We start from the raw sequence: 24,611 nt of genomic DNA, 5'->3' as shown, positions 1-24,611 counted from the left end.
AGTTATACATAACGATGATAATAGTAATAGAAGACATATAACAAATTAAAATCAATTGAGGGTTAACAATTTGGGGTACTGTTACTAATAATAAAAAAAATTATCATTTTAATAATAGTAGTAATAAAAATAACAATAATGGTTGTTCAAAAAAAAAATTTTAAAAAAAGAAAAAAAAATAAAAGAATCTTCTACGTTTTGGAGAAATGGTGTTGATTCATGTTAGAAATAATTGCTTCAAAATTGGGACATTTTGATGTAAGGGCGATTTGAATACAGTTTTCGGCGTTTAATCGATTTGTGTTCTTCGTTTTTATGTTAATTAGAGTGGAAAAGCCTTGTTCGCATAAATATGTTGCTCCAAAGGGCAGTAATTTTTTAACCGCCTCTTCATGTGCAACTTTCAAAGCTTTTGCAGCTTTTGACATCCGAAAAGACGACAGATTTGGTTTGTTCTCAAATTGAATGCGTGCTCCCGTATTAGACCGAAGTTCGAAAATTGCTTCTGCCAAACCTGAAGGTTTTACTGGCATCGTAGCAATTTCACAATTAATAGGATCTGCAATCCAACTGAGAGTACGTGTATCAAGATCTGGAAAGTAATCAGAAAACCGCTTTCTAAGTTCGACAAGATACAATTGTATACTTGATGTCTGCAGAAGTAATATTTTCATCATCTTTCAAAAACAAAGCTAATGTTGAAAAAGAAGCTAAATATCTTGTTCTGTTCTACTTTCTGTCTCCAATAATAAAGTTTTAAACCAAACGTTGACATCATTTCTGCCGCTAAAATGATCAATATTTTTTTCTTGCAAGTTTTTGTTCAACATATTTATACTTTCAAAAATATCCGTTAAATAAGCGAGATATGCAACAAAAGAAGAAATTTTGAATTTAATTTTTTTGACCAATCATGAAAATTTTGACTTCATTTTTGAGAGTCCATATTCGATTTAGTATATTTCCGCAAGAGAGCCACCTTACTTCTGTATAATAATAAAGTAGGTCCGTATATTCAGCTTCTCCATCCTAACATAGTTCACGAAATACCCGCGTGTTGAGTGCACGTCCCTTGATAAAATTAGCCATTTTGATGACATCATTCATGACAGCTTCCAGTGTAGGTTCTAAATATTTGACCATAAGAGCCTGGCGATGGATCATACAGTGAGTTACTTGAAGAAGAAATACAATTTTCCCATTTTAAATTATGTGTATTGAAGTATTCATTCACTTTATTATAAACATCAATTCCACGAGATCTCGAGTCGAGCGGAGAACAAAACAGCAATTCCTCTTCAAAACTATCTGCACCTTTGTAGCGAATACCATTAGCTGTGAATTGCTACTGAAATTGGTTGTCTCAGCAAGCTTAATAGCAAAGTATTTGGCCTGTTTTAAAGCAAAAATAACTTGATTCCTCACATTTTCGGCTAATGTAGGAATTCGTTCTATAACTTTTCTAGCAGACAATTGCACTGAACTCGCTTCTGTTTCGCCTCACATAGTCTCAGCCATTTCAACAGCAGCTGGTTTAATCAAATCTTCACCAGTAATGTATGTTTTCTTATTTCGAGCAATCAACCAGGCCACTTCAGTTATCTAAGCGTTTCTTCAATTGACTTTTTTGAAAGATTCTGAAGTCAGAACCTTTAAACAAACAACACACAGTTCAACGAATTGTGTTTTTCGGAAAGAATACGTATGAATGGGAGTGGTTTAAATGAATAAATGTGTATATTTTGTATCCGCAAACACTGAGCGAGCTCTCAAAGCGTGTTATTTGAATGCATCAGGAGGAAATATGCACATCTGCATATGTCGCTAAATTCTATACTTTCGAAATAAAACCAACAAATTCATAAAATTGCAAAATGAAAATATACACTTTTCACTCACAAAATATTCCCGTTACCCCCAAGAATTTCACTTTTACCCCATTTGGGGTAATTTACCCCGGTTCCCCGACCGCTGTTCTAAATAAATTCTACCCGCTCATTTTCAACATCTTTCATTTTCATCTAACCTTCTATCCACCTATATAAAAAAACACTTCATAATCTTTAGATGTCCCTTCTAAAAAGGACATCACTTTTCACCGCTAGGCCAATAAATTAAATCTATAAGTAATTTTAAAATTTTTAGAATTATCTTATTTCTTACACTTTTCAAACAATTGGAATGGAGGGATTGGAATTAAATTATTTCCATCGACATTTTTTTTCTCAAATTATTCATAATTAGTGCAGAAGAGGGTTAGCTTTTTTATGCAGAAACAAATGAATTTTTATCTTTTTTCAGAAGTTAACCCTTGAATCTCAAAAATTGGAGCTGGTAGAGAAAAACAAATAGCAACTTTGGATTAACCCCCCCTCAAATTAGTTAAAATTAGCTCTTAAGCCTTTGGCACCATGGAAAAATGTGAACTTTGTTGCCCTTTTTAATCTAATAAAGAACAAAAATGAAGTAAAAACCAGTAATTTTAATTATTATTTCGATATTTTGTTTGTTTGTTGAAAAAAATCCTATTACATTAAAATGCCTACAATAACATTTTCCTGATATGGGCACTTCACTCAAGAAACAAATATATTTTGAATATCGTACCATGCATTTTTGAACAATAAGGCTATGATCATTTAGTATCCGGGCACTTTATTTCGGTGATAGCTGCGTTAATAGAGCTCGGATATGCAAAACTTTAGTAGCGTTGTGTTTGTTATGAAAAGGACTATCTTACCTATTTTTGATAGATTTTTAAGTTAACGTGTGTTTGAGATATTTACGATGCAAAAAGACATGGTAAAAAAAATTTTGCACAAATTTGCTCCTTTCACGCATTTTGCGCCTCGAAAATTCTTCATTGTTTACTAGAAAGCTCATGAACTGTTGTTTTTTTCTGGTTTTTTTTCGGACCAAATGGTTAAGAAGTATAAGGATCTTAAATATTTATTTATTTATTACTTGGTCTTTGAATAAGGAATAACCATACAGACAAATTTCTTAAAAATTAGGTTATTCTACTTATGTTTAGTTTAAATTTACGTTTACACACATTGAAATCAAACAGATGGTACACTACATTGAAACGTTCACAGCATTTGTCGATTGGGTGGTTTCGACCATACGCAGTACGGTGGTAAGGTATCCAGAGAAACTGGCGTTGTGGATACGTATAAATTGACACGCTGAAGTATGTAAGAGCAGTCCACACGATGAGTCAGGGTGTCAAAAATAAAAGTTTGCTGAAGTTCGGTATGACGTTTTTCAAGCGTGGCTAGATTTACAAGGGCGCATCTTTGTTCGTAAGACGGATGACGAAGCGTTTCAGTACAGAGAAGGCGCAGTATAGCATACCTTATAAAACTACGTTGAACTCGTTCAAGGCGGTAACTCTGTGTGCTCTGAAAAGGAGCCGATACATGTGTAGCGTATCCCATAATGCTTCGTACTGATGCGCAGTAAACAGCTTTCAACGTATAGCTGTCGTCAAAATCTTCGTTATTTCGACGCAGAAATCCTAATGCAGAAAAATCTTTTGCGGAAATAATTGCAATATGTTCAGCAAATGTGAGATTGAAATCTTCACTCCGAGATCTAAAATGGACTTCACGTTTTCCAGATAACTTTCAGATAGGCGGTAGTCAAAATTGACGATGTTTCGTGAGCGAGTAAAATTTACTACCTTGCATTTTTTTGCATTGGGCTGCATCCCGTTCAAGCGGCACCAGCTTTCAAGCCTAGCGACATCAGTTTGCAGTGACATACAATCTATACTACTATGAATCCTCCTAAAGAGCTTCAAATCGTCAGCATACAGGAGCTTGTCAGAGTGGAATTTTTCACATAGATCATTTACAAATGTAATGAAAAGTAGCGGTCCGAGGTGGCTTCCTTGGGGTACTCCTTACGGGGTTTCGAATATACAAGATCGTGATCCATTTATTTTCGTGAGTTAGGACTTGATCCACTCGAGTGTCCAAGTTGGAAAACCAAGTCGGTCCAACTTTCTGATAAGTAAATCGTGCGGAACTCGATCGAAAGCTTTTGCAAAATCGATATAAATCGAGTCCACTTGACAACCTTTTTCCAGGCTATTGCTGATTGAGCTTACGTAGCACATTAAGTTGCTAACAGTCGACCTCTTCTTCACAAAGCCATGCTGTGATTCGGATATGAAATCATCAAAGCTTCGTATACTTTAGAAATAGAATTCAGAATTGAGATAGGACGGTAATTTTCGACTTTGTGCGCATTTCACGATTTGTATATTGGAGAAATAGCAGCGATTTTCCACGCGCTAGGGAACGATCGTTCATTAAGTGACCGATTTAGAACACTGCAAATCGAACCAGCTAGGGATGCAGCACAATATTTTAAAATCGATGGCGGTATGCAGTCAGGACCTGAACCTTTAGTTGGATCAACAGCGGACCACTTTTCGTAAACATTTTGTTCAGAGAAGCACGGTCAGGGCAAGTTAATGTCATAGAAAGGCAAAGAGTCTAGGTAGTTGTTGTCTTGTCACACTTCGGAAAAAGTCTGCAAACATATTAGCCGACTCGGTTGGACTATCTACAATTTTCAGAACGATACCTATTAAAAAGTTATCGGGCCTTTCGTAGCTGATTACGTAATCTTCTAAGGTCGGCATTCCACCAGGCATGCTTCGTTGATTTGATTCTCTGCTGGCGCTTCAGGGGTACATTTTGTTTGAAAACAGAGTAAATTTTAAAATAGAAAAATTCAACGGCGGACTCCACATTGCTTGCTTCTTCTAGAAATTCCCAGTTTGTCGAGTTGAGCGCAGTCGCAACCAGATCGAAGTTACACCTCTTGAAATCAAAATCAAGTTCTCCGATGGGCCCTTCTAAGGGGCTCAGTTCTTGATCAACTTCGAAGCATAAGATAAGCGGTTTATGATGACGGTCTACAGGAATTATTGGAACGGGTGATTCGAAAATTGACACGTTGGCGGGATCGGTTACAAATGCAAGGTCTAAGAAACGCTGATTGTTGTTCGTTATGCTGAAGATCTGGTATAAACCAGCGGAAAATAGTATTTCAGTTAATAGAATTTCAGCTTCAGATGAAGCGTTCGTTGGCAGATAACTATTAAGATCTTGATCTTAGGTCCATTGTAGATGAGGAAGATTATAATCCCCGACAACGATTAATGAGTCAAGCGCGGTGGTCATTTTTCCTATTTGTTGAACAGCGGCAGAATGGGATTCGTAGTTACGGAGGCAGCTGTTTGGCCGAAGGTAAATACAGCACAGATAGAGCGAGCTCGTGCCAATCTTTACTTTTACTACAACTTGTTCCAGATGTTCACAGTTTTGCAGGGCGACAGGAATTGCATTCAGTTCTTTTTTCACAGCGATCAAAACGCCTCCTCCTCGTTGAGCATTGCTCGTCTCAGAGTTGCGGTCACAACGATGAATATTATAGTTCGATGATAGCTCACTGTCTTGAATCTAGTGAATTAGCCAAGTTTCGGTGATCAGAATGCAGTCATGATCACTGGCGGAAAACGCGTTGTGGAAAGCAGCAGTCTTTGTTCGCATACCACCCGCATTTTGGTAGTATAGAGAGATATTCCAGCGAAGAAGTTGAGCCGGCGAAAGAGTCGAGGAGATCTGATTATTAGAATCGGGCGTCGAATATTGAAGAAGATCTGAGTTTACCACGGGAATGGTTGATTCCGACAAGGTTTCATTATTAGTTGTTAAACTTGAACGGGAGTCACGTACGGTGTTATAGGGTTGACGGTCATTGCTGGAGTTTCGGGTTTCGGTTCCCACGAAAACCCCGGCCTGTTATTGCGTTCGGTAGTAAATATGGTAAAAAGTCTTTGGTTATTGGGGATGACTGAATGCAGAGTCCTTAAATAATGCAAAAAATCCATTTCCGGCAGACAAAAAGTGTTGCCTGTCTAGTAGACACCAAGTAAATAACTAATAATGATCAGTTCCAAAGATCGCAATCTGTGCATCCGGTTTTTACGCAATATGACAGATGTGTTCTGATGGACGAAAAAATTTATGTTAAAACCGGATTTAAGAGATCAAATTCTTCGAGATGCCTACTCATGAAAAGGTTCTAACCAGATTCCAATTGTGTTTTCCAGGTGAGTTTTTGTAAAATATCATGATTTTGCAAAGGTATTGCTTCTGTGGTAAAAAAAAAACAATACATGACTGAAAAAAGTGTGCAAAGATAAAAAAAAAAAGAGATTTAATGAAGAAGTTAGAGTATTTTTTGAAATCATTGATAATTTTTTTTTATATTTTTACATTAAATGTCAAATTAACACCTTCATTTCCTCCATAAAAAGTTTTTCTATCAAATTAATAGTTCTTAAAATACACACGTTTGTAACTGCCCGGATTCTGAATAATCATAGCCTTAGTAACAATTTCAAGTGTCACACTCTCAATTAAAAGCTCTTATAATCTTTAGTGTTATTAAAAATTCCTATTTCAAGGGTTTTCACTGGAAATTTATCAAATTTTCTTCAAAACTTTGGTCACGGATCAGGTAAAAATTCAGTTGATTCGATTTTTTTTTGTAAATTTCCAATGATATCGTAACATATTTAAGTTTTTCAAAGTGTAATTTGAAGTTTTCTGATCGTATCCTATTTAACTTCGCAAATTTCGAGAGATGTCGAGTTTGTGGTTATTAGGCTTCAAAAAAATACACCAGGTCGTGCGTAAAGATGATTCGTAGATTTATTTTTAGTTCCTGACTTGCGTTTTAACTTTAAAAACTTATATGATTGATATTTTTTTAAAAATGATTTTAATAACATGTGCTACTTGAACAAATTTTAAGTAACTTTTTGAATTTCTCAACTCATTCAACCATTATGAGCTCTGGGTTCCGGTGAAAATTGAGTTTTTTTTCAATTCAAAGGTAATTGAAGAGATCAGCGTAATTGTTAATTTCAAAACTTATGATTTCCTTACCACACATTTTCAAACTGTTGATTCTGAACTGAAAATTAAAATGATAATTTTGCATTTGGGGTTGAATTTTTTCCCCGGTTTTCCCGGTGCGATTTACAATTCCCAGTTTTTTCCCGGTTTTCCCGGTTGTGTGGCCACCCTGTTTAATTGATATTTTTCGGTGATTTTCGACGAAAAATAAAACTGCTGTTTTTACGTTTCGGTTTACTGAATTTCAACCATCATCAGAAAAAAAAAAACTTGTTTTGCCGCGTTTTTCCTTTACGGACGTCGCTCGATATTAGTCATTGATTTAAGGAATATTTGTTTCGACAGGTACATATGTGTTTTTGTCTTTGTTTAGGAAATGGTTACTTGTTCATAAAAGTAAAAAAAAAATCAAGTTGAAGATTTCATTTAAAATATTGAAACGTACCTACTAACAACAATATTGTTATCGAAATTAAATCGTTCATATGTATACGAATGTCCCATCTGCTGCAGTCCATTTCTAAGGAATTGGTTCCGGAAAAAAAATACTGCAGGGACCCATTATTTTTCGAACACAATTCCCCCTCAGTTCTAGAATTCTGACAATGCAATCGGCATGATGGATTACCATAAACCCGGAACACACATTCGAGAAAGGGGATCTCAAGGAAAGAAATATCAACAAAGCTAAACGCCGCACCGCTTGAAGACTTGATGAAGACTCCCCTTCGCTCTCGGTTGGAATATTTTTCTAGCAAGAACTCCCCCATCATCGATTGAAAAACCGCTCCCAGCAGTGCCACACCGACGACTCAGCAGTGATGACTCATAGTCGGTTCCGAAAGACCGAACCGAAACCTAAACCTTATTCACATCATTCGTTTTCCTTTCTCGAAATGCCCTTTCCCAACGACAAACTTCCGGCCTACATACAATTGTGTGTAACATTATTGGTGAAGAAAGAATTCAGAAGAGTGCTCTTCTAAGTTGTAGAAAATCTCATAAATTCAATGTGTTCACATACATGTGTTCGAAATTCGTCTTGGCCCTTTAGCCGCCCTGGCCCGATTTTCGTTCGAAGCTCGGACAAGAATTGAAAACATCCCAATTGCAGCAGCAGCGTCTTCTAGACCGTCTTTCGGAAGCGCACCCTAAAAGAAGGGAAATTGTCGAGTCGAGCGTGTCTCAATATGGAAGAAATCGGGGGGAGTCATCTTGAATATTGGGAAATCCTGAGCTGAGGCATCCCGTGTTTGTTTAGTCTTGTCCTGCTCTATAGGAAAATGTAGGGATTCACATAAGTTATGGAAAATTGATATCTCCTTCAGTCGAAAAAAAATTGTTAATTCCTTAGAAGGGTTGTCTTCGTCCCAGTATCGTTTGCATATTTTGTGACCTATTTCTTTCTAGAACAATTTTGGTTGTGAATAACTTCCTCTTCCGTTGTTTTTTTTTAGTTTTAATTAGAAGAAAATCATTCATCTTACGCTTGTTGACTGGAGTGAGCAAACGCATAACTCATCATACATTAGTTTTTCATTAATTTGTGTGTACCCAAATCCTAGTTTTCTAGAAGATTTAGTAAATCTCATCAGGTATCGTATTATGTAAACTCTAGCTGAAACTCGTGGGAGTAAATCAAATTAGTTTAACGGTCGCCATGTAATAAAAAGTATTACAGACCTAAATCACCATAGAACGAATCATAAAAACAGATTCACTCTAGTAGGAATTCAAAGCCTAATTACCATTATTTTTGTAGTATTCCGCCTCACAAATGCTTAAAAAGTTATTGAGCGATGCGAAAAATTGTATGAGAACTCCCTCTTCCCTATTTATCTCCCCACGCACTGGAATAAGGGAGGGATCCCAAATAAGCATAAAAACATTTCCCGTTCTCAAATACCTTCTCATTCTAAATTTGGTTTCTTTCGTATGATGCATTCTTTAGATCTGCTACTAAAATGTATTTGTCTGCCGCCTCCTTTTCCTATTTCTCTCAATGGCTGAAAGGGGGTCTCACATAACTTCATGACTTCATATGCAAAATTTAAGTTCGTTAGTTCGAATAGTTTAAGAGTGATTCAATAAATTGTATGTGAGCTTGACTTTCTTCTACCCCTCCTTTCACTGGAAAGAGGGGAAGCTCCAAATAATCAAAACTCTTCTTTCAATTGAACTTAAACAAGAGAATTGTTTGGATTTTTATAAAGCTTTGTGCGATTTACACAAATTCAAACGACAGCCCTTTAATTTCATCGAAAGGTGTAAAACGGTAATACAACACAGATCAAGTATCTATAAAAAAAAAGTTGTGAAACGCCATAACACATTGTAAATTTGTTATGTTTTCCTTTCGCTCAACATAAATTGTATGTAGCACCCGAACATCGGTTCCAATTAGAGACCAATGATGGTGATTCCGTTCATTTGGTTGCAATCAACTTCTCACGACGGATGGAGGATTTCGAAACATCGACTGTTGCCCGCCTTTTTGTCTCTTTTTTTGCCCTGCATCATGTTGTAGAAACAGATTGGCCAGTATGTATTACAAATTGTTTAATAACTAACCCCAACAACATCAGCGGCGTTCCGTGAAATCTCACACTTGGTACGACTGGTCCTTTATTTTATACCAGCAGCTTTAAATCGTTTAGATTGGTTATTTTTCTTTTCATAACAGAAAAAAATCAGATTCATCATCATACAAGCACCTCGATTGATGAAACCTGCATCTGGTGCAATTCTGCATCGGCTCACGTTCATCACCTGCTGGATCACTCGAACGGCCGCCCCTAAAATTGATGTAGCTTTTTCACACCTCATGAAGACCATTAAAAATAATCGACCATCTACAAACGTTGGGCTCTTCTCAGCTGCGGGATGTTATTTAACAACGATCACTATCAGAGCCCCACGAAATAACACAAACTCAAACACTGACGTTTTACTGGCTGGCTCCAAGTTATTCGTCGTATGGCACCGAAAACAAAAATTCAAATAAAAAACAGAAATAAAAAGAACATTACCTAGTTAGGTTAGGGTGGGCCTCTTCGTTGACGAAGATGAACAATGTCGAGCTTTATTGGCCCGTGAAGAATCAACAAAACAACATCAACAAAGATTGGTTGAATGCATTTTGCTGCACAATGATGTGTCTGCACCTTTGAAAGTGTTGATAGAATGTGTTTTTGTACAATAAAGGGACAATGATATATGGGATGCATTGATGACAATTGTTAGCCATTTTCGGTTCGAACAATTGTTCTAAACTATACTTAAAGGACTTTTCATTTTCACAATGTCGATCTAACGAACAATTAAAGATTTGTCAGGTATCTAGAGCGCTATGAGGGTTTCTCAGAAGCATTGATAAATCTCCTATAAGTGCGCAAAAAGTTCTATCTACAGCAAAGATTGAGATTGAGTTTCGAAATTTATACATCTGACATAATGAATTTAAAAAAAACCAATACCACCTGTCACTTTGATTAATACTATAACTTGTTAAGAGCTTTTTCAAATGTGTATTTATACTCATTCATAAAACACAAACTTTTCCGATAATCCTATTCCATATTTTTCATGCAATTTTCGATGGTCGCACTTTAACTTCAAACTACTTTCAAACTATGGAATTGTTATGACATTTAACGAAATAGAATACTATTTGTATCGGAAACTAATAATCTTATCATATTTATTTTCGTCAAGTCATGTACAACGGTCAGTTTATAATAGTGATTGATAAATGTTTGGATTATTCATCCGTCATATTGGCAACACTTCCCTAATGATTTCCAATATTTTTAACTGGCAGCAATTCCAGTGAAAATTACACCCTTAGAAAATCCTTCACAAAAGAAAGTGAAAGGAAGTCAAAACAGACCGTAAGTGCAGAAAGCCACCAGTATGTAAAAATGTTGGTACAAAAATTATGTAGCAAAGACTGGTACGTCAGACTGAGTCGATTTGAGGTCATTTTTGAATTTTTCAAATCCTGGGGTCTAAAAAGCTTCGTTTTGGTTCAAAACTCATCCATGATTTTTTGCAGAATTTTTAAGTAACGTTAACATGAGTAAATTTGAACTTTTAGGTTTGTAAGGGACAATTGCCATCACTGCTGGGTGCTCAACAGGTATTGCATGACTACTTTTCTTGAAATGCTTTGCGAGGCACCAGCAGTGATGTCAATTGAATTCATTGTTTTACAATGCCAAAAGACATACCCCTGTCAAACACCTAATAACTTTTTTATCTAATAAGATACAATGTTAAGGTCTTTGACAAAGTTGTTCAGCAGAAAATTTCCTTGAGAGATTTGATAAATTGGCACAAAAATCACAAGCAGAAGAAACAAAAATGATGTTGATTTTCCAGTACAAAATATTCAATTTTCCTATACAAACCTAAAAGTGCAAATTTACTCATGTAAACGTTACTTAAAAATTCTGCAAAAAATCATGGATGAGTTTTGAACCAACACGAAGCTTTTGAGACCCCAGGGTTTGGGAAATTCAAAAATGACCCTAAATCGACTCAGTCTACTAGCCAGTATGGCTCATATTGACTAACAATATTAACTAGTTCGTAGCACCATAGAGAACAGACGTACAAGCTCGAAAAAAAGTGTGTAAAGTTTCAAATGCTGGCATCCAAAAATACGTTGAAAATTGACTTGAAACAGTGCCATCTATTGCGCCGTTCAAAAGTTACCAATCAAATTTTCAAGTGCCCCGTTTTCGAAAAGGCGTAATCGTATATGAACTCATTCATAATTAAACTATTACCGCTCTAAAATAGAGGGGTTCAATTTATTGCAAGATAAATGCAATAAGCGTTACCTTTGGCTGGACAGAATTTCACTTCCTTTATTTTTGCACTACTTAGGTAGTCAGAATAACTAACAGTTTTGGAATGAGATTTTGCACTTCTTGGACGGTTATCGTCAGAGGACGAATCGACTATATCCAGTCAATTAGGAAAATTCTTGACATTCAGTCTTATCCATCAGAATTGATTCTAGGCATCACAAAGCGGGTTACTTTCAAGTTTCGCTTTTGCATACCATTGTTCAAAATTTAGCACTACTTGGTTGAAGAAAATAGCGATTAACTTTTAAGATATTTTTCCATTATGTAACGTGAAGAAAGTGTCACGAAACTTCAACAGCAATTTTCTTGAAACATGCCAAACAGTTTATACGACCTGTTCAAAACTGACCAAAAAAATTTTTTTTTGTCAGTTTGGTTTTGACAGTTCTCTTTGGTGTGTTTGGAGACATCTGGTGGCCCAACCAAAAAAACAAAATTCGGTTAAAAACGGTCGTTGGAAATTTTACACAAGTTTCGTAGGCTAGCTTGTACGTCTGTTCTCTGTGGTAGCACTGAGACATTTGGGGTCGATTTGGGGTCATTTTTAAATTTCTCAAACACTGGGTCATTGTTGATCGCCTCCTTCCAAACAGCAAAGAGCTGGGAGAAATCAACACTGTTTTCAGTTCAGCGTCCGAGTGTAATCCTCTTTCGCTGATCGTACTCCACTCGTTATCTGAGTTTATACAAGCTGTAAGCAGTGATATCAACCTTCTTGATTTTGTCTGGATCTTCCATACTGTTAGGACTTATGCCAGACATTTTTTTTAGATTTCCAGACTTCCAGGCTTTGGTCGTTTCTTCCAGATATTTCCAGACTTTTGAGTTTCGACATGAATTTTTAGACGAAACAGTCAAAATTCAAAATGTTTGTTGCAAAATGGCAGGAAATTAGTAATAGAAGAGTGAGGAATGCCATGAAGATGGTAATCAAACAGGAAGTTAAGCATATAACGTAGTACTCCTGCACCACTACAATGGTGTCAGGCATTGATAGTGTATAATATGTATGATTATTATCAACTAGTGAATGATATTTCCTAGATTGCAATATTGCGATCTGGCGACAAAAAAAAATGGTCGTCATCTATAAAGTTCACCATCCAGACCTTTCCAGACATTTTTTAAAAATCTTCTAGTCATTTCAGAAAAATAGTTGGCATCACTGGCTGTAAGCGACTCGGACGGCAACTGTGAGAACTTTCGCATCTGAATGGGAGAAAGAGAATTCTTAGCAATGAGCGACCTAGTGTTTCAGTCATACACCTTAGTGTAATTGAAGAAAAACATTATTAAGACTCCTACCACACAACATACAAAAAATAACAACAATTTCTTCCCCCCTGTCAGCGTTACCACATTCATATTAAAAATATTTATACCAACAACTAAATGTGCACCAACAGCGAAGAAGATCATCAGTGGGAAATGATAGGAAAGTCTGTAGTTTTTTTTAAAAATTTTGTTTGACAGGATATACCTTTTCTGTTCTTTCAATTTTTCAATAATCAAAGTTTATTGATTATCTAAAAGGTGTATTAAAATCCGGAGACTACTTTTAACTGTGTTATTATTCTCATAATTGGCGAAATTCACCTGAATGTGAATTCTGTCTTTTGTAAATGAAATGTTCAATCGAAATTATTTCGTTTGTCTTTTTCTAAACGCTTTTTATGGTTCATTATTTTAAAAGGTGAAATCTGTACTAATTTTAACCAAATCCTTAAAATCTGTCTTCTGTGCGGACAGAATCTGTACCAAAATACAATGGAAACATCTGTTCTTTTTAAGATGAATCTGTTCTTGTGGCTACCATGCCCACTGCTGAAAAGTTTTGGTTTTTTCTTGCAAACATAACTGTCAATGGTGGCTTTCGGAGCAAGGCTGGATAGTAGTTTTGTCAAAAAATCAGGATTTCGCGAAAAAAAAACTTGCCGTCGGTGAGAATCGAACTCACAACAATTTTCTACCTTCATCTGGCCCATCCGACAGCTTAACCAGTGTACCACCAAAGCCAAATGGAGAACGAAGATTATTTGTATTTTTTAATCGTTTATCACAAAAAACGCACAGTGTCTAGCTTTTAGCCTGGCGTTTGCCAGTATTGTCTGATGATGGCAAAGGGGATTGGAAACGTGAAACTGCTTACATACACACGTGCAGCCGGTTCTTCAAACCCTTTTTATTTTGTTTCCTTCAGCACACGGTTGCGCTGCCGGAGGTTCCAAATCGAATCACCGCCGCTAGTGTTCTCATCTTATGCCAATGGTGTTGAAATATTGTTAACTCATGATTGGAGTAAAGTCTGCTTCATTTAATATTGGAACAAATTCTTTTGCTCATTGTGGCGCTCCTAGTGGACGGATTTGGAAACTTTTTGCACCCACGTGTCGGGAATTTCATTACCTTTTACCATGTATTTATGTCATAACAACAAACGATAGCATTTTGTAAACAACCGCCATGGAAGCCGAACGGAGAGATCAAATTGTGCACAGTTTTCTTGAAAATCCATTGTTGTCGGCATCGAAGCTAGCTAAACAGCTTAAAATGCCCTGAAATACCGTATGGCGTGTTATCAAGCAGTACAAGGAAACATTGACGACGGCTCGGAAGCCGCATTCGAAGCGTCGGAGTGGAACTGTCGAACCGGAAACTGCGTGGGAAAGTCATCAAGGCCGTCAAGAGGAATCCCAATCTTTCAGTACGGTGCGACGAATTCGTCTCCGGGAAGGAATAAGGTCATTCCGAGCCAGCAAACAGCCAAATCGGACGCTGAAGCAGAACAATGTGGCCAGAATCCGTGCTCGAAAGCTGTACGACCAAATGCTGACCAAGTTCGACGGATGTATTCTGATGGACGATGAGACCTACGTGAAGGCGGACTTTGGGCAAATCCCAGGTCAAAAATTTTATTTGGCGACGGCTCGGGGGGATGTACCTGCAAAATTTAAGTTCGTGTTTGCGGATAAATTCGCCCGCAAGTACATGATTTGGCAGGGGATATGCAGTTGTGGACAGAAAACCAAAGTCTTTCTCACTGACAAGACAATGACATCAGAAGTCTACAAAAAAGAGTGCCTACAGAAACGGATTCTGCCGTTTATTCGTGCCCACGACCGTCCAGTAATGTTTTGGCCGGACCTCGCAAGCTGCCATTACAGCAAAACGGTTATGGAATGGTACGCAACGAACGGGGTCAGCGTAATACCGAAGGACCTCAACCCCCCAAACTGCCCCCAGTTCCGGCCGATAGAGAAATACTGGGCAATCACGAAGCGGAGGCAAAGGGAAAGGGAAAACTTGTTAGGAACATGACTCAAATGAAGAACTGGTGGAATCAAATCGCCAAAACGGTGGACGAAAAGGGTGTGCGCCGCCTAATGTGCCGTATTACGGGAAAAGTACGAGAATTTCTTCGAAACAGCAATGAATAATTTTTTTAATTTTTTTTTATGAAAGAGTAAAGATAATGCTACATTTGTATGAAAAACAAATTATGAATTCGTTAATAAATGACTGAACTACACGCAATTGTTTGTGTTCCAATATTAAATGAAGCAGACTTTAAAGGCTGAATTTTGAGTGTAATAACAAACAAACAAAAAAAAAGTATACCTGTTAAAATATTTTACAGGATAATAAACTAGTCTTTTGGTGAAATTTTACCCATACAAATTAGCAACGACATTCTTCCACGTCCGGTGTAAAAATCAATTACACATCTTAAATACTCACGGATTCAAGGCCAATAATTTTACACAAAAATAAACCATCACACTGGATAATTTGAAGGAACTCCGGCACTCACCTGTAATAGATAAAAAAGAAATATATTAGTACAGAATTGAACTATGCTAAAGTTTGGCGAATAAAACAACTTTTTCTAAAATTCTCTAATTACTTTTCTTGTAAATGAATCAGAGCAGTTCCGATCCGTCTCTACAGGAAAAATGGCTCCTTATGCTTGTTTTGCTTTTTAAATTTCCCCTTCAGGAGTCAATAAGATAAAATAACATTGGAATGATGGACATAATACGCCGCTTAAAAGCTGCTAATTTCTCGCGTGAGCTTTCATTACGTCGTATGAAACATCTTAAGAATTCACAAAAAAACTGCTGCAAAAGTTATTAAAACAACTTTAAAATTTGAATTTCACATATAGAATATTTTGTCCAGGCTACAAATATTCTAAATGGAAAGAAGTTGCGACTAGTTTATGTCAGTTTTTTTTTCGTATAAAAACGGTTTGTTTACATTTTGTTTCATACGAAATAATGAATGCTCTTGCGAGATTTGAAGTTTTATTCAAGTTTTATTTCTATACATCATGGGAATCTTAAAACTTTACTTTTACTACAAATGGACGAGAGAATGTCTTCCCCATTATAGAAATGACATGATGGTTTGTTCTGTCAACAGACTCAAAAGCCTCGTAAGGGTATAAGATGATAGTCGAAAAGTGGAACATTTAAGTAATTCTCTTACAAAATTTCAAATTAGAAGTTCAAAGACAGTAAAAAAAATTTAAAATAAATCGTGGGTATCACTAATGTATATTTTGGCCAAAATATAGTACTATAAAGATTTGAAAATTCGATAAAATATAAAAATAAACAGATGATATGTAGCTTGGAAAAGGGATAACCTAATTGGCGATTTGCAGCAAAACTTTTTGACATGCAGCGCCAACTGATTTTCACTTATGGTACTAACAAAAAGGTGATGATAGCTGTTTTTTAACATGGCAGTGAATATAAATTTTATTCAAAATTGAAGTTTTTTTTTTAAAACTGCTGAATTTCAGATAATTTCAATGACATGATCTTGTAAGAAAATAAGTTATTAACTTATTTCAATGCTTTTTGCATGCAAAAATAGAGTTTTTCATGTTTATTCCTACAAAATTCAACTTTAAATTTTTTAGATTGAATTTTATAGAAGCTGTTTCGATAGATAACGGTTTTAATTTATTTGTTCGACTACGTTAGAGATTGTGTTCGGTCAATTATAATTTGAGGTTTAATTTTCAAAAAATCATTACACTGATGTTCTTAAGTTGAAACTTTTTCTCTAGCTATGTACAAATCAACTTTTGCTGAAAACTCTGCTGAAATCACTGGAGAGGTACAAAGAAAGGCTATTTCCATCTCTGGCGTTTCAGCTTAAGCTGGGATAAACGGAACTACATTTCAGTAAGAGGACTTTTTTTTTTCGATGTTCTTAAATTGCTTAGCTTAATATTACAATCAATCATATTAAATCCAGTGATTTTTTTTAAATTTATGAGTGAAAATGCTATTATTCAGAATTTTTAATCTAAAGATAGAAACTTTGAGCTTCTTCTCGAAAAGTTTCTTCTTATGAGACACCTGATTTTTTCATATTTCTCTTTTTCGGATTTTGCGCTATTTTTCTAATTTTTGTATTCAATCTGGATTTCTAAATTTATATTATTTATGGCTTTGTTGGAAGTTTTTCTATAAAAAATCACACCACATTTTTGATACATAACTTGATGTCTTGGTTTACGAATCTGCTTCCAATCTGCAGTGCACCATGGTATCCAAACGATAATTTTAAGCACTCGTTTCGCCAAATGCCTTAAGGTTTTGGGGAAGCAACCTTATTCACGCTTTTTTATGGAATGTTTCAAATATATTTAGCTAAGAACACTTCTTCAAGACTCGGCATGGACATGTTAATTTTGTTTTTAAAACTGATAAATGTTGAAGATTATTATCTTATGGGTGGTTTATTACCAGTCCTAAGAAAATCTTCGTGTTCTAAACTGGAAAGATTCTGATTCCGGGCAGGCTTTCCACGCAATTGCACTGTGGCACTACAGAGTTTCTCGCCAACTGAAAATTGACGAATATAAGCTAAAACACGGGTTTTAAAAGTATATACGATTGCGTAGTTCACTTTTTCTTACCATATTCTAAAATTTAAACTTGAATAATAAACCTTTAAACCCCGAAATTCTACAATTTTCCTCTTTGTTTTCAAAAAATACTATGTAGCTTGACGTTTCTATTCATAATATCATCCTTTTGATCGCAGCGCTCTCTGAGTGTGATTTCGAGCTGCAAATCGCCAATAGCTTGTCCTTAGCTTTGAAACATGACAAGGCAGTGAGCTCCTTCTCCGAACTAGGATTTAAAGCTAGCATTCGACGATCGGGTTCGTGATTCGATTATGTTGTTTATTGAGCACTTGAGATGCATGAACAATCCAACAACAAAAGCAGTCTTTTAAAATGGATGTCTGTGTTTGAGAAGCACCCGTATGAGTCAGTAGTATGAAAAAGGGGAAGTATGACCGCATGAGATGCTGCCTTGGAAAGTTCAGACAGTTTCGTAATGTCTTCCTACGCCAGAATGCCTCAAAACACAAAACATACATACTAAAAGATTAGAATTCTTCTTACCGTTAAGATAAACAAAATGCATCCAAAGCTTCATAATGTACAGAGCCTTAACATCAGTAAACAAATGTCGCTTCAGGAAGAGAAATCGGCAACGTTTGCCATTAAAAATGATTTCCATTCATGCTCAACTCCAACCCATTCCAAACACTCTGCATTGTAAGAGAACTATAAGGAAGGTACCTACTAAATTCTGGCCAAATGCAATGGTCATACGAAGTGTTTGCTAAAAGCTTGCCATCAATCGTCACCGTGTTCCAAACAGAAAAACGCATTCAACAATGGAATCGTTTCTGCCCAGTTCCACCTCGAACCCCAAGAGCCATTAAGGTTCGGACTTCACCCCTCAAGGTGAATCCGAACTACATACATAGTAGAATGTTGGCATGATGATGATGATGACGGTCGACGACTTTCTGCGGGCCGCAAATAATGAATGCAAATTTTAGCTCGACACAAAAAGAGCCTCCCCCCTTTGATTGGTGATGGAACGCTGAATGGGCTCTTGTTAGGTGTTAGGCCATATTTTTTTAGCTGTTAGTATTGTTTCGAAGCGATGGCAATGTATGGAAAGTGTTGAATAATGTATGACCCCTCACAATTTCAAAGAATGGTAAACTGTAAGGTTCTTAACATTAGGAAAGGAACAATATTACTGTAAAGTTTCGTTCAGTTGGGGAAATGTCCTCGCAGGCAGCAGGGAGCATCTAGAAATCTTTACAGTTTCAGATTTAAGATTCAGATTCAGATTAAGATTCAGGTTTTAAGGTTCAAACGTAGAATGAAAGGCATATATGTATGATTTTTCAAGCTATTTTTTATTCCCAGAACAACAAGTTTACCTTTTTTCTTCGCTCACATCGACAGTCCTACTAAAATCTTTCCCCAAGACCGGAGAAATGGTAGTAAAACTAGAAGGGTGTACTATCGCAGAGACCCCTCAACTGACGGGCAACCCGGCCGTACCACTTCATCGTTTTCTGCACCTTCCAGGGACAGTCTTCTTCGTACTCCATTTTGTCCTTGCACATCTTCAGGAAAAATTCCTTCAATTTGTTCATATACTCGCTGATTTCCATGCAATCTATAACCGGTCCACGATACATCCTTTCTGTAGCAAGGATGTTATTAGAAATTTAACTCAAAAAATTACCTAAATCTGTTCGAATCCACTCGATCTTACCCCAAGCTTCCTCCTGAGGAGCTGAATAAGTTTCAGATATCAGAACAAGAAACAGCACCAAGCTGAAACAAATCAATCTTATGGTTGGTGCCATTTTGAGAACTAACCTCACACTTGGAGAAAAATTACCGAACAAGACCGTATTCCGATAACTAAACCAGCTTATATCTGGAAAGATTTCGCTCGTTAAACTACTAATGAAGTTAATTAAATTTAAGCCGGTCGTTAAGATAACGATTGTGAAAACAGACAAACTCTGAAGTCATAAATTAAAAAAAAAAAATTGAAACTGAAATCTGAAATCTGAATCTGAAATCTGAATCTGAAATCTGAATCTGAAATCTGAATCTGAAATCTGAATCTGAAATCTGAATCTGAAATCTGAATCTAAAATCTGCATCTGAAATCTGAATCTGAAATCTGAATCTGAAATCTGAAATTTGTATCTGAAATCTGAATCTGAAATCTGAATCTGGAATCTGAAATCTGAAATCTGAAATCTGAAATCTGAAATCTGAAATCTGAAATCTGAAATCTGAAATCTGAAATCTGAAATCTGAATCTGAAATCTGAATCTGAAATCTGGATCTGAAATCTGAATCTGAAACCTGAATCTGAAATCTGAATCTGAAATCTGAAGCTGAAATCTGAAGCTGAAATCTGAATCTGAAATCTGAGTCTGAAATCTGAAATCTGAATCTGGATTCTGAATCTGAAATCTGAATCTGGATTCTGAATCTGAAATCTGAAACTGAAATCTGAATCTGAAATCTGAATCTGAAATCTGAATCTGAAATCTGAATCTGAAATCTGAATCTGAAATCTGAATCTGAAATCTGAATCTGAAATCTGAATCTGAAATCTGAATCTGAAATCTGAATCTGAAATCTGAATCTGAAATCTGAATCTGAAATCTGAATCTGAAATCTGAATCTGAAATCTGAATCTGAAATCGGAATCTGAAATCTGAATCTGAAATCTGAATCTGAAATCTGAATCTGAAATCTGAATCTGAAATCTGAATCTGAAATCTGAATCTGAAATCTGAATCTGAAATCTGAATCTGAAATCTGAATCTGAAATCTGAATCTGAAATCTGAATCTGAAATCTGAATCTGAAATCTGAATCTGAAATCTGAATCTGAAATCTGAATCTGAAATCTGAATCTGAAATCTGAATCTGAAATCTGAATCTGAAATCTGAATCTGAAATCTGAATCTGAAATCTGAATCTGAAATCTGAATCTGAAATCTGAATCTGAAATCTGAATCTGAAATCTGAATCTGAAATCTGAATCTGAAATCTGAATCTGAAATCTGAATCTGAAATCTGAATCTGAAATCTGAATCTGAAATCTGAATCTGAAATCTGAATCTGAAATCTGAATCTGAAATCTGAATCTGAAATCTGAATCTGAAATCTGAAATCTGAATCTGAAATCTGAATCTGAAATCTGAATCTGAAATCTGAATCTGAAATCTGAATCTGAAATCTGAATCTGAAATCTGAATCTGAAATCGGAATCTGAAATCTGAATCTGAAATCTGAATCTGAAATCTGAATCTGAAATCTGAATCTGAAATCTGAATCTGAAATCTGAATCTGAAATCTGAATCTGAAATCTGAATCTGAAATCTGAATCTGAAATCTGAATCTGAAATCTGAATCTGAAATCTGAATCTGAAATCTGAATCTGAAATCTGAATCTGAAATCTGAATCTGAAATCTGAATCTGAAATCTGAATCTGAAATCTGAATCTGAAATCTGAATCTGAAATCTGAATCTGAAATCTGAATCTGAAATCTGAATCTGAAATCTGAATCTGAAATCTGAATCTGAAATCTGAATCTGAAATCTGAATCTGAAATCTGAATCTGAAATCTGAATCTGAAATCTGAATCTGACAAAAAAGGAAACTTTTTAACACCTTGGCTTTTAAATTGGACTTCCTTGGGGTCATATTGGACTTCTTGAAAACGTTGTGTTAATAAATAAATTGTGTTTTTTTTTCTCTGAAATACTTTAAAATTTTACATTGCTTGACTAGGAATCATAAGAATGGTTTTGTATTCCATGAGTGATGATTAAAATTGAATTTTATGGTTTTCTTAACAGAGACTAAATTTTGTTTACATTTGAGCCATATGTTTTATCGATTATTGATTGATTTTAGAGGCCTTCTATGGGCTGGTATATAAAGATTCAAACAGAGAGTGTCGTTCATTTAGCTGTTTCTGAATCGAATGCAGATTAAAATGTTTCGAAGAAGTTTTACATTTTTCACATTGTTTCTGGTCCTAGCCTCTTTGGCCAATGGTCAACAAGATGGTAAGTTTAACGACTGAGATAACCTGTTTGTATCTTTTAAAAATTTGTAATTATTTCTACAGTTGTAGAAAACATGGACGTTTCGGCCGATGCCCAGATGAACGAGAAACAGCAATGCTATTCGGATGGTCCGCTGCTTCCAAAATATATGATGACATCTGCCTCGGAACAAGCGGAACGATCGAAAGTTGGCACGGTGAGCTGCACGGAAGTCGTCGGCTACATGAAGGGTCTGGGCCGATATTACGAGCGAAAGTGCGTCCGAAAGGGCCCGGCCTGCGAAGTGGAGCTGCAGTATGCCGTCAATTGGTTCAAGAAAGTAACCTCAGCGATGGCCACCGAATGCAAAACTAGCAACTGTATGAAGTTGTGAATGTCGTCTACCAACATTGTCCAAATATCTAAGCTGATTCAAATATAGATTTAAAGAAAATTTGGATTGTGAGACCTTTTAGTTAATAATGAGTATCAAATTCATTCTTTGATTATCTTAGAACCTGATTTGCTTTTATTTTGGACACGTGACCCTCCAAAATTACTTTCTTCGTATCATCGTTCAGTTCAAAGAGTTATTTGAGACAATTGGTTCGAAATCGAAGGAAAAATATTCAACGAGATGATAACTAGTGTTGAGCATCGCTACTAAAAATTAACGATCGCTTATAGATAGGTATCGATAAATGTTGTGTAAAAGCTAGCGAATTCTTATTCGAAACGCTAATCGCTTACTGAAAATTCTACAGTACTGATTAGCAACCACTCATTTTGAAGACGTTTCCAAGCATTATATTGAGTACATTGGTGCTGTAAAATAGGATGAATACGTAGGGATATTAGGGCATAACGAGCACCCGGGATAAAGTGGATAACCCGCTTTTCAGCATAAAGAATGATGTATTTTCTAAACTGCAATGAGAAACTCTTCAGTGGTTCAATCCGAATTAAATTTTTCAGTTACGATATTCATACCACTTTCGGTAATTTGAAGTAAAGACCCCGTTCGATTTTTGCAACACATCTAAACATTTTGCGTAGCATTAATTTAATGATGCCAAAATTGAACGATTTTTTTTCTCATTATTTAAAACTTATTTCTACAAAATAATAATTATTCTTATCATAAATATAGTTTTCAGTTAGTTTTTGACCATTGTTTGTAATTTTAAATTTCTGTTATCATGTTTTTTATGCACTTAGCATTTTCCTGATATGTTTGTTATGTTTGTTTTTTTTTGTCATTTTTGCTATTTTTGTCATTCTCCATCATTTTTAGTTAGTTTTTTTCTTTCTAGTTTTTGTTTGTATTTGTAATTAAATTTTTCGAAACTTGCATTATTTTTATCATTTTTAAGTACTTTTTTTGGTTTTTGTTTTTCTTGTTGTATTTTATCACCATTTAAAAACGTTAAAGTGTATATATGGTGTTTGCCAAACATTTTTTGGAAAAGTATAAGGTCGTTCCAAAAAACCACATAGGCCAAAATCGGATATTGTCGAAAACAAACGGGGTGTGTTCTCAAAGGAAAAAACGGGAATTTCAATTCAAACATTTGGAATCCAGCCTTAACGTGTCCTGTTTTGACGTCTTGATCGAGAACTGCGTGCCTTTATTGAACATGCAAAAAAAGTTGAAACAAACCTCTTGGATTATGCTTTATTGAAGTTTTAATATAGGATACAGAACTCCTTCTAAACAACTTAAACAGTATATTGAGTACAAGCTTTTTAAGTAAGGTTGCCAGATTGCCCGGTTTTATCCGGGTTTGCCCGGCTATTTAACACAAACTTTATTAACAGTCCTGCCCGGTCCGGTTACCTGGATTGAATCGGAAAATGCCCGGATTTATTCACATTATTTGGTAAAACAAACAAATTGTGTTTCAAATTTTTTTCATTCATACCTCCAAACCAAAATTTACCCCGATGTACCCCGATCGAAAAACACGTGCTTCGATCCATCTAAGTATCATTGTATAGATCAATGCAAAGTCAGCCTATCGACTTTGCTTCTTCTAGATAATGATACGATGTAGGACAAATGGTCTTGTGCGGCAAGAAGTTTTCTCAAATCACGCTCTTGGCTCATTTTCAACACCGTTCATGCTTCCTAATCTAATCTATCCGTCTATAATTTTCATTACTTTCATTTGAAGTTCTTCCTATTAGAATGTATAATTCACCGAAATGCCACTAATCATTAAATTAAAATCATAAACCAGCGGTGATAAACTGTTAACACAAATTTTGATTTCATAAAAATTTCTAGAAGACATTTTTATTGTATGAGTTCATTAGCAAAAGTAAGAGCTAGAATACTAGTTTTTCGACACACCCTAATATTTTAAAAAAATAATCGTAACTCGCTTACGATACGTCATATGTATGTATGTAGTGTCTTCGGTAAAGTTACCTCAAAAAACGTTGGCTACAACTTTGTAGAAGACAGTTTGGCTCTATTCGAAGAATTTTTTTTTGGACGCGCTTGAATAAAGATACAAGCCACCGAACTTTCAATAGTGTCTCATCGACACTCAAGAGTGGATTAGTGTTAAAATGATCCAAAATTCCTTATTTTGGATCTTATCTTGTTTATTTTAAGTTAATTTTTGTCAAAAGTGTAACTTTGTAAAAATCCATTTAAACAAAAAAAATTGCTCAGTGAAACTGTTATTGGGAAACGTTCTAACATGGTGTAAAATACGATCCCAAATACGATCCCATGCCATATAAGGCTCCATTCTCGATAAGTTCTCGAGATTTTCAAAAAAAGGGTGACCCTCTCTCCACTTTACATCTCCCTTCTGGCAAGAGAAGGGGGTTTCAAATCATCGAAGAAACATTTCCCGTATACAACTA

The 24,611-nt window shown here is 35.7% G+C and overlaps 2 protein-coding genes across 7 annotated transcripts in view; one reads left to right on the top strand and one right to left on the bottom strand.

Moving 5' to 3' along the window:
* Positions 1-24,611, bottom strand: part of LOC129743608 (SLIT-ROBO Rho GTPase-activating protein 1-like) — a 290,035-nt gene that overhangs the window by 49,561 nt on the left and 215,863 nt on the right. The window lies entirely within an intron of this gene.
* On the top strand, positions 21,645-22,192 carry LOC129743627 (uncharacterized). Its single transcript, XM_055735709.1, has 2 exons — positions 21,645-21,755; positions 21,818-22,192. Exons 1-2 carry the CDS (start codon positions 21,671-21,673, stop codon positions 22,126-22,128), a joined length of 396 nt encoding a protein of 131 aa, XP_055591684.1. The 5' UTR covers positions 21,645-21,670; the 3' UTR covers positions 22,129-22,192.

This window comes from Uranotaenia lowii, chromosome 2 (assembly GCF_029784155.1).
Source record: "Uranotaenia lowii strain MFRU-FL chromosome 2, ASM2978415v1, whole genome shotgun sequence".
NCBI classification, from domain to species: Eukaryota; Metazoa; Arthropoda; class Insecta; order Diptera; family Culicidae; genus Uranotaenia; species Uranotaenia lowii.
The sequence above is the reverse complement of the archived record's forward strand: the minus strand, read 5'-3'. Positions and strand labels throughout refer to the sequence as shown.

Excerpts from the sequence above, each read along its gene's own strand:
- LOC129743627 (XM_055735709.1), top strand. The coding sequence starts at position 21,671 with ATGCAGATTAAAATGTTTCGAAGAAGTTTTACATTTTTCACATTGTTT. Across the intron at positions 21,756-21,817 it reads GGCCAATGGTCAACAAGATG|TTGTAGAAAACATGGACGTT; the intron begins GTAAGTTTAACG and ends TTATTTCTACAG.